The following is a 9,798-nucleotide window of genomic DNA, read 5'->3' on the forward strand; positions in this document are numbered from 1 at the left end:
CAGGGGGGTTGGTCTCGATGATCTCTAGAGGCCCCTTCCAACCCCTACGATTCTGTGATTCTGTGATAAGGTTTTTTTGCTCCTTCTTGCCCTGAGTCTTCCTCGCATACTCTCAGTCACACTGTTATCTATGTAATGTTGGACATTGCATAAACTCACAAGGTCTTCACAGAGATTTGCAGAGTTGTTCATTTTCTTTGAGTTTTTGTTAGCTTCGTCGTCTTTCTCTTGCAAGATCTCCTGAAGCCCAGTTATATTCTGTGCAGCCAGATGTATGGAATCCTAAACGAGAAGATGGTAGGAAGATGAAAATGGTTTATGATTTATATAATGTGCTGCACACGCTCATGTAGATACTGCAGTAATATTGATGGAATCAGAAATATTTTCCATCTCTCATACCTATTTGTTTTTTTCTGTGCAGTTTCCAGCCATTTGGGGGTTGTTTACTGTGAAAATATTTTCCTGTGTTTTACCTATTTTCAATGCAAACTGTTGAAGGATAAAATTGTTAATGTTCAACTGAAAAAAGTTGTGCCCCAGATTGCATAAAACCATGTACCTACCTGTAGGTGCTGTAAGGATAATGAAATGTTCTTCACGCATGATTTCACAGTCTTCTCTAAGCTTCGAAACAACTTTTCTTCCTTATTGAATGTCTGATCTTTCACCTAAATCAGATGTTTTTACTGTTATTTTGGAGTCTGGCTAATGAAAGAAATCTCTAGAGCTCTGCTGGAAAAACCTCAAGCCTTCCCTAAATTCCTCCCTTTGAAAATAGAACAGATTAGTCCCTAGTTCTCCCAAACTCTGATCTGAATCCAAGAAAAGTCAAAGGCACTGGACAACATGACAGAGATTTTAAGTTCTGCCAAACCTTGTGGAAGCAGGGCGTTGCTTTATTATAAGCACATCTACATGTATCAATAGAAATATCTTTTTTTATATATTTTTGCTGCATTTGGGGAAACGATGCTGAAAATATGACATAAAATATGATATACTTTTATGTCACGGTATTGTTTCCTTTAGTGCTCATGTGTGTAATGGAGAGATTTCTCCCAGGCAGGCTGTAGGTGGAGCTGTTACCTCTAGAGCAACGTCAGCTCTTCAGCTTGTAACCTCACTAGCTGGAAACAGGCTGCTTTTACTTTTTTAATGCTGTCTATAGAAACCCTGAAAATACGTTTATTTCTGCCTAACTTTTAGTTAAGGAATTTGAGAAATCTCAAACCTATTTTTCAGGGGTTTTGCTGTAAGGGTCACAGCATGTTTCAGAGATGTGAATTGAAAACTTTAATTAAGCAGGAGAGAGGGCTGAATCTATAACGTACATCTTGAGTCTAAGATGATTCTCAAATATTTTAAGCTCAATTAAAAAAATGGAAAATGAACCTTCTTTAAAAAAAGAAAAAATTACCTCTCCTCTTAATCCCATTTAATTTTACATTTCTCTGAATTTATAGCTTTGTCAGTGCTCCAGTCTGTCATGGGGTTTTGTGGGAAAACCAGCAAAAATACAGAAATTTCCACTGTGCAAATAAATGAGCAGAAAAAAAGTAAATGTGGGTAGTTTGCGTCAGAGAAAGGCAGGAAACCACTGGTAAACAACAAAACAGGAAAAAATGGCACAGATCTTGTAAAGTCACATCTAGAAAGGCAAATGACCTTGTATAACCAGTAGTCTTGTGCAGAGAGAGATGATTTTCAAGGTCAGTTATAATTGATTTTCTTTGAGATTCAGATTGAAGTTTTTCTGAAAATGTTTATCCTGGTAGGTTTTGAACTTGGAATTATGAAGGAGCATTTTGGTTTTGCCCACCTAGCACCTACTGGATTTATCAGAGAGTTCTTTGCCTTTAGTAGTTTTGATGTTTACAGGTTCTTAGGCATGTAGAGGCAAACCCTATGATCTTTACTAATTGGGACTATAAGTCATCTTCCTTAGAGGACTCAGAGCATGAAGGTTGGGATGGACAGTAAGACACCCAGCATGTGTTCATAGCTCAACAATAACTATTGCCAGTCCAACCACAAAGAGCTGAAGCTGACTTTCACAAAAATACTGGTCACTTCCTCTCTGCTGAAGATCACAAGCTTGAGAAACTCTTAGATAAAAGAGGAAAGGATAAAGAATACATTATCTTGTTTTCTATTTCAATCACAGAGATCTTTCCTGTCTTATGTGACACTCAGAAAATGACTTTATAAATGATGCAGGAAAAAAGCGACACCACAAACTGTATTTTTAAAATGTTTTTAGAAACGCCTGTGCAAAAGCAGTACTGAAGCTGTCAATGCAAATCTGCAGTTAGGTGAGTTAAGTACCTGAGGTTCTCCTCCTGTCAGTATTTTCAGATGACTGGTGACCCTCTTGGATTTCTTGCTAATGGAGTGAATATTCAGTCGAGAAAACTTTTCTTTAAGGGTTTCATCATCATCATTCCTCTTATACTTCAGCACTGCAGGCAGAGAATTTCATGACATTAATAATCTGTATATATCTGTATGGGGCTTTTCATAGGAATGGGGGCACAAATATGAAACCGTTTGAGACCAGACACTTTGATGTCACTTGCTGTAATCTTGTGTCAAAATGCTTGAGATTATGAAAAACCCTGTTATCAATACTAGCCTTGAGAATATTGAAGCAAGGCTTCAATGCAGCAAGTCTATAAGAAACAGCACTATCGCTGCATCTTAATTATTATTGGTGTTTGCAGCTGCATTACTGATGATGAACATGGGTATGACATGTATCCTTTTATCATTTTCATGTTTTGGGAATCTGCATCCTTTGTCAGGTAACATAGCTGGCTGAGGACAAGTGACATTAAGGCATCTGTTATTTTGCTGAAACCCAGTGTATTGCACAACTTAAGTAACACCAACGAAAACTGTTGTGGCATTATGACTGGAGTTGAAACCTCTCTTGTAACTGCCAGCCCAAACTGACAAAAAAATTCACTGTTTTTTTTCCTTACCTAAATCTTTCCTCCTTTTGAGTTCATTGATGTTCACGTTAATATTTTTCATAGCAGAAAGGGCCTCTTGTAGTGCTTTGTGGTCAGCGTGAGAAGCAGGAGTTGAATTCAACAGTTCACAGAGTAACAAGGGGTATTTCATTACCCGCTGTACTGGCTTGATCATCAGGGATCCCATGTCCATTAGATTTGGCTTTCCTCTATAATTTATACCAAGAAAAAGTCACATAAGGAGAAACTCCTTGGAGACAAAAACTTCTTGTATTTCTGTCTAGTCATTGAAGCTGCTGCCTTTTATATCCTTCAATTGAGCTTTCAACTACAGAAAATATCAAAACCAGAGCAGTGCTTTGCACTGAGTCATAGAAGTGCAATCACCACTTAAGTCAAAAAATAAGATACATCTGTCAGGAAACACAGGCTGTTGCAAATGAAACCATCCTCCCGCCCCCTCAATGAGAAATACACACCAGGTCTGAGTTTTCTGTATTTTCAGCAATTTGCCATACTGCTTAGACATCGGCTCTGAAACTGGCCCACTCAGTCTGAGGGGTGTGTATGGTGCAATTTGCACGGCACCCAAAAAGGGAGATGTAGGTGGAAGAGCAAATAACAGGAAGCTTGAGAAATACAAGCAAATGGGGCTACTACATCCTGCTCTGGCCCCCTAAGCCTTAAAATTGCAACATCTCCACATTGTGAGTAACTGAGATGCCTGCTCACTGCTGCATCCCTTCTCGCAACACCTTTCAGTTTGCCAGTATAAGCTTTGCCATCCTTTACCTGCTGTTTTTCTGTGCTCGCTTTCAGGAGGTGACATCACACTACTGAGGTTTTGGCAGCAGGACAGAGGAGTCCTTGTCTCTCCTCATTCTAGCATTCTCCTGAGCAAACCTGGGAATGCTGCAGCATCACCAGCGCTCCCATGAACTACCCCAGACTCACAGTTGCCCCTTGGAACTGCGAGCAAGCTGGTGGGAATGGTGTGAGACAGTAGAGCAGAGCAAGGCTTCCATCTGCATGCCCAAAAAGGCTGTCTTGGAGGGAAGGAGCCGGTCTGACAATAACTGTGCAAAAGCTAATGCTAGGCAAAGAAGGGTTTCCGAATGAGGAAAGGCAGAATAAAACAAAATAGAAGGAAAGTACAAAAAGCAGAGAAGATCCACTCAGATTTGCAGGCTGACATCTATTGTTTTGTGAGCAGAAAGAGCAGAAGAAGGAAAAAAAAAAGGACTTTCATTCCCACTTTTATATGTATGAAAAGTACAAGAGCCAATCCTTACTGCTGACTAATTAACTAACAATTTGAATGCCTTTGAGAAGAGACATCTGCATATTTAAACCATCTCTCTTGCACAGACATTATCTGCAAAAAGTTCTGCATGAAAAAAATTAACAGTAGATGCCTTTTAAAGCTTCTTGATGTCCCCAAACCTTCTTATCATTTCAATCCCCCTCGTTTCCCCCGTATCCTACATTAAATATATAGAGCTATTTTCCCTTCTTTCAGCTTCTGGCAGCAATAATGAAAAAAGTCTTAAATTGTTATTGTTTTCTCTAAAAAGCCCCTTGAATGCAAATCTGTAGAAGCTGCCTCATGAATGGAAAAATCTTCAAGTATCTTCTCTTTATATAGTTGCACTTTGGACAGCTGCCCAAGTGATAAACAGCCCTCTGTTCACGTATCTGCATGACACAGTCTAGCAATATGGTTTGAGAGATAGTAGGTTTGTTGTAAGATAATGACTCCCTGGGGCACCGACTGCCACAAAGTTCAACTCCTCTAATTCTCCTCAGTGAGATTATCTGCTGATCTCCACTCTCCCTGGATGAGTCCCGTTTCCAGTGGGCCCAGCAAACACGCACTCGGCAGCCAGGCAGGACGTGGCCCCACCACACGACCAAAACAGGCTTGTGACATCCACTGTGCAGAGAATTAAGTTGGTAATTCGTTTGCAGTGCTGCTTCTGCCTCTCCCCCCATCTTATCATGAATTTAGCAAGTATTCTAGGTTATAAGTAGCTGCGCTAATCTCATCGCAGATTCTCAGTGTAGCTCTGCAGAGCATGCAGCTGGCTTAGCTGCAGTGAGCTTCATGGCATACCCTGCCTCCCTCCTTACAACAAAGCAAGCTCACAGATGCAGACGGACTCCCACCAGTTTAAAAAATACATGGTGGTGAGCTGTGCAAAGAGAGGGGATCCAGGGTTTAGTTTCACACACTTTTGCTGTCTAGCAGGTAGGTCCTGTGGTGAGCGTGACAGCCAGTTTGGTATCGCAGGGCTGAGGATGGTGTTGTGTTCAGCCTGGCAGCTCTGAAATTGTGTGCACGCATCACAGGCTGCAGCACGTCTCAAAGACTTGAGTTTTACAATTTACTATGTGTGAGCTCATATTAGCACAAAACAGGCAGGGCAAATATTTTGCTGTGCTGTAAGGCTCTCATGCAAACCCAGGGATTTCACTGAGGCTGCACAGTTATTAATCCAAGCAGAATCCAACCAATCTAGTTGATAGCAATGAGCAGCTTTGTCTGATATTTGTATAATTGTTTTCTTGATCACACTTGAATGAAAAACAACCTGGGAGATGGTTTGAGGGGAGTTATGCCATGCTTTCCAACTCGAACACAGAGCAGACTGAACAGACTTTCAGGTGCAGTTCTGCCCACGTCTTGCTGTGACTCCAAAACTTCTGAAGTGCAAGAGATGGCATTTCGGCATGCCCTGCCTGTGTGGCTGCAGGGTGAACACAAATGCCACCAAGTCATGCAAGGCAGCCAAGCTCAGGGAGGGTTCTTGAGCTGAACATCATTCCTTGTGCAGCTTTACAAGAGCTAGTTTCAGCTCAAGAAGTGTGCTGTATCCCACACTCCACTGCAAACTGAAGGAGAAAGCTAGGCATTAACTTCTGGGAGGGTAGTGCAAGGCAGAGCAGCCAGTCTTGTGTTATTTCTACACACACTTATCTTATTGTTACTTATTGTTACTCTGGGTGTTTGGTGTTCCTCCTAGGACCTCCACCCCTTTTTAGAAAGGAGTATAGAATATCCTTTATCAAAACCAGTGCAAATAAAGTACTTTCAATCACAGAATAAATCTTGAAAACCCCAACCTAGTATTTCAACACGTAAATCCTTTGAAGTCTATTTTACATTGACCTATTTATGATGTCCGACTGACTAATTCTCTGATTTTACAGATGTTTCTCTCCTACCCACATAAAGCACGCCTGCTTCTCTTTTCTCTTAACATTTCTGTCTGGGTTGTAATCATTTTCTTCGGTTCAGCTAACCCCTTCTCTTACCTCTCCCTGCAGGTAAATTTAGGAGGTATTGTATTTCAAGGATCTAGACTTGCTGGATATCCAAAACCACAGCCCTGATAAACCCTCCCTTAAAGCTTTTCAAAAATGTCACATTTGGCACAGAAGTCCCTTAAGCAGAAGGTATCTGAAGCTGGTTGAGTGTTCTGGCAAGTGTTGCCAGACATTTGTTCTTTTCTGATATTCCTACAGCCATTGTCAGAGGGAAGCTTCTCAGAAAGATGGATTTCTAATATATTTAGGGCTACCAAAAGTGTCCTTACCTTAGAAATAGCTTTACCTGTCAGCCTGGTGTGTACTGAGCAGGCCTACAGATGCATAATGCAAAGCAATTGAAGAGTGCCTGGATTTTCAGATTTGACACTGCACTGTTGACAAGCACTGCCGAGGAGCTTGGAGCTCTCTAAGCACATTTATTAGACAACAAGGTGGTAGTAAAGGGCTCTGAATGAATTGGCATCCAAATTAAGTTGTTTCATAAACCACAAGTGTTGAAAGACATTGCAAAGCCAGTGCAGTTAGTAATTAGAAAACCAGACAGGCTTAGAGAAATTAAAACTGAGAGTGTTTTATCACATACGTCCTGAAGAAGTCTATGCATTCTACAGATATTGCTTAGTGTTCTTAAAATTTCCACATGTACAGTTTTAAGCATACTTAAGATAAATAAAAGATATTTAAAAGATTATTTTACACATGAAAAAGACATAGTACTTACTCTTCCTCATACATCTTTCTGCAAAAGAAAAGGAACAGAAATATATATTAGCTCCTCCTAAAAGGACTTATACAGATCATGGGCCAGATTCTCAGATACACCTTGGTGACAAAGAGCAGCTGTAACTGGCCAGTTAACTTAGGTTTATGGCTGCTGTGTGTCAGCAGAACTGCACAAAACAGCCAGAGGGTACCAATGAATCTGGCCCTACATCTTTTTGAAAGGACAACCCCAAATGAGAAAGGATTGTCAGGAACCTGGATTTCACCCAGCCTTCTCCTAACTCTATTAGAGAAGGCAGCTTGAGTAACTGTGCTAGCAACATCAAATCCTTAGCACAAAGAGCAAAATTAAATGTCATTCCTACATTATTTTTATGTGAAAAAGAATACATTTTAGACTTTTAGGATAGAGAATCAATTAAGTTGTTCAACTTTTTAAGAAGCTATTTATCAACTGTCAGATCATCTCTTCAGAGTAGGATACTGTTGATATGCATACAGAAAGCAGCAGAGATGTACTGTTGTTTTTTGGAAACATGCAAACATGCACAGAGAATATTTTCCTCATGGTACAATTAAACTTGGAGAACTTCACCCAAATGCAAGGGAACTAGTATGAAATGGGGAGGTTGGTTGGCCCTGCATGTGACAGGGGGGTTGGAGATTCATGATTCTTGAAGTCCCTTCCAACCCTGGCCATTTTGTGATTCTGTGATTCTGTGGAACCACAATGTCCCTTCACCTCTGCATGAGACTCTTCTGGTATTGAGTGTTGACATCATATAATCAGCCACTGCTTTCTGACCACCTGCACTTTAATCTCCTTGCCTATCAGCAGCCAGAGGAGCATCTGGAAGCTGGTGTTTTCACTGCTTCTGCACCATCAGCTCTTTGAGTACTTCTGACATCCCTCTGCCCCTGTAATAGTTGACCAAGATACTTCAGACTGAGAGCACAATAGGTAGTTGCCAGCATCCTTTCATTTTTACCAGCTGCATTTCTTTGGCTAAGCTAGCAAACAACATTCCCGTTTTGCATAATCACTGCTGAAACATGGCTTTCTACATAATTTGGATTTGCACATGTCTCCATGCAGACACCTACATTTTGGGATGGAATTTCTCCCCTTTAGTCAACAGGAGGCGTAGGAATCTAAGCATGGCTAATTAAATCTGATTTGTCTGTATAGATGTGCAGAGGGCTACTTGCAAATTCATCTTGATAGAGAAGTTGTTTTTTATAAGGCAGAATATTACTCAGCTGAGGAACAGAAGTCTCTTGCTAGACCTTCTTTTTTTTTTTTTTTCAATGTAATGGTATTCTTCCCAAGGAAAAAAGAAAAGATGTAAGAAGTAAACAGTTCTCAAGAACAATAGTCACTGGCCCCCATATATTACATCTTACAATATAAAACAGTCTGTAACTTATTTGGTAAAATTCGTACCTAATTTTCTTCCTAGGACAAGTACTCTCTCATCAGAATAAAAGGTTTAGGTGACCACAACTGTGCATTTGAGTGTGCACTTTCAAGTCTTAATATTTGAACTGGCTGCTATTTCTAGCCACTGGGAGAAAAGTGCAACATAGTATACATGAAATGGCATTTTTCCTTGGTTCCTCTTTAAAAGCCAATCAGAAAAGTACAAGACAAAATGAGGCTTCATTTTGGGGAAGATTCATTGCTTCCTGCTACCAAAGGCTGTAATGGTTCAGCATAAAATATCCTTTCTCTTCACAAATCCCACCCGCGATGATGGAACAGAAGCCTCTCCTACTGCCTCTGGAATTCAAGTGGCAGCATCCACCCCAGCACATACACGGATGCTGTCTTTTATGTTTATCTCCTCCCATATCCTCTTGCCTCAGCAGAAGGAATGAGTGAATGACAGGGACAACTTTTCTTGATTAGCCAGAAAAGAATACTGTAGGAGTCAGCAACTGAAACACCCCCTTAGGGGAGATACCTGGCCATCCCCTAGCCTGAAAGCCAGAGTTTATATGAAAATCTATTTCTTTCAGCTTTCAAAGTGACTGAAGCCTCAGTACTCTGAACATATATTTGGTTATGTATTTACTACCTGGCCATGGTGCACAAAGTCTTATTTTCTGTATAACCTGTCTTTAAAGTAAACATTTATCTTTTAATTTTGTTCATGTTTTCTTCTGCTACTATTCCCAGATTTCACTCAGCTATACTTTCCATCTCCTAACACATCTCTGCTGACTGATCACTAGCTAGGGTATAACTGAACTATCTGTTGCTGATGTACACTCTATTAATTATTTGTGATAGCTTTGCATTTCTTGTGGAAGTGCACAGCACCAGCCTTTTCTGGAGCTGGAGGGAGACCTATGGTCTGAAGGACTGGGGTATGCTCCCTCCTGACAGCTCTGTGCAAGATTTTTGAGAAAGTGAGGGAATAAGGGAGCTCGCAAGTGAAGAGATGCGCTCCTCATAGAGAAAGCGAGCTGGTTCTCAGCATGCAGGAGGAAGCCACGCTGGAGGAAAGACAGAGCCATTTTTCTGCTGCATCCCCAGTACGTTTCCCCCAGGGGCTGGTGCTGAAGGCAATGGCATGAAGGAAATTCCACTGGTGGGACCTGACAGCTTGTTTCAACATAGGCCACTTTCAAATACCCTCATCGTGAGGTGTCAAGCATAGCTGCAGATCTCTGGGGCCTTACAGTGGGGGTCCAGAAACACCAGTATGTGTGAATAGCTCCACTGCGTGCCATTTTAATCCAGGCAATAGAATCACTGAAAATGGGG

The 9,798-nt window shown here is 41.0% G+C and overlaps 1 protein-coding gene across 1 annotated transcript; it reads right to left on the reverse strand.

Moving 5' to 3' along the window:
* Positions 1–11: 11 nt before the first annotated feature.
* LOC100545106 (rho guanine nucleotide exchange factor 38-like) lies at positions 12–3,856 on the reverse strand. Its single transcript, XM_019614673.2, has 4 exons — positions 2,985–3,856; positions 2,329–2,462; positions 567–671; positions 12–282 (listed from the first exon to the last, which is right to left on the reverse strand). The coding sequence occupies exons 1-4, from the start codon at positions 3,166–3,168 to the stop codon at positions 25–27; spliced, it is 681 nt and encodes a 226-aa protein (XP_019470218.1). The 5' UTR covers positions 3,169–3,856; the 3' UTR covers positions 12–24.
* Between the last annotated feature and the right edge of the window lie 5,942 nt (positions 3,857–9,798).

The sequence above is a fragment of the Meleagris gallopavo genome, chromosome 4 (genome assembly GCF_000146605.3).
Source record: "Meleagris gallopavo isolate NT-WF06-2002-E0010 breed Aviagen turkey brand Nicholas breeding stock chromosome 4, Turkey_5.1, whole genome shotgun sequence".
NCBI lineage: Eukaryota > Metazoa > Chordata > Aves > Galliformes > Phasianidae > Meleagris > Meleagris gallopavo.

Coding starts and splice junctions, on each gene's coding strand:
- LOC100545106 (XM_019614673.2), bottom strand. CDS start 3,168: ATGGACATGGGATCCCTGATGATCAAGCCAGTACAGCGGGTAATGAAA. Junction 672..2,328: donor TGACAGGAGGAGAACCTCAG/GTACTTAACTCA, acceptor CATCTGATTTAG/GTGAAAGATCAGACATTCAA. Junction 283..566: donor TATCCTTACAGCACCTACAG/GTAGGTACATGG, acceptor CTTCTCGTTTAG/GATTCCATACATCTGGCTGC.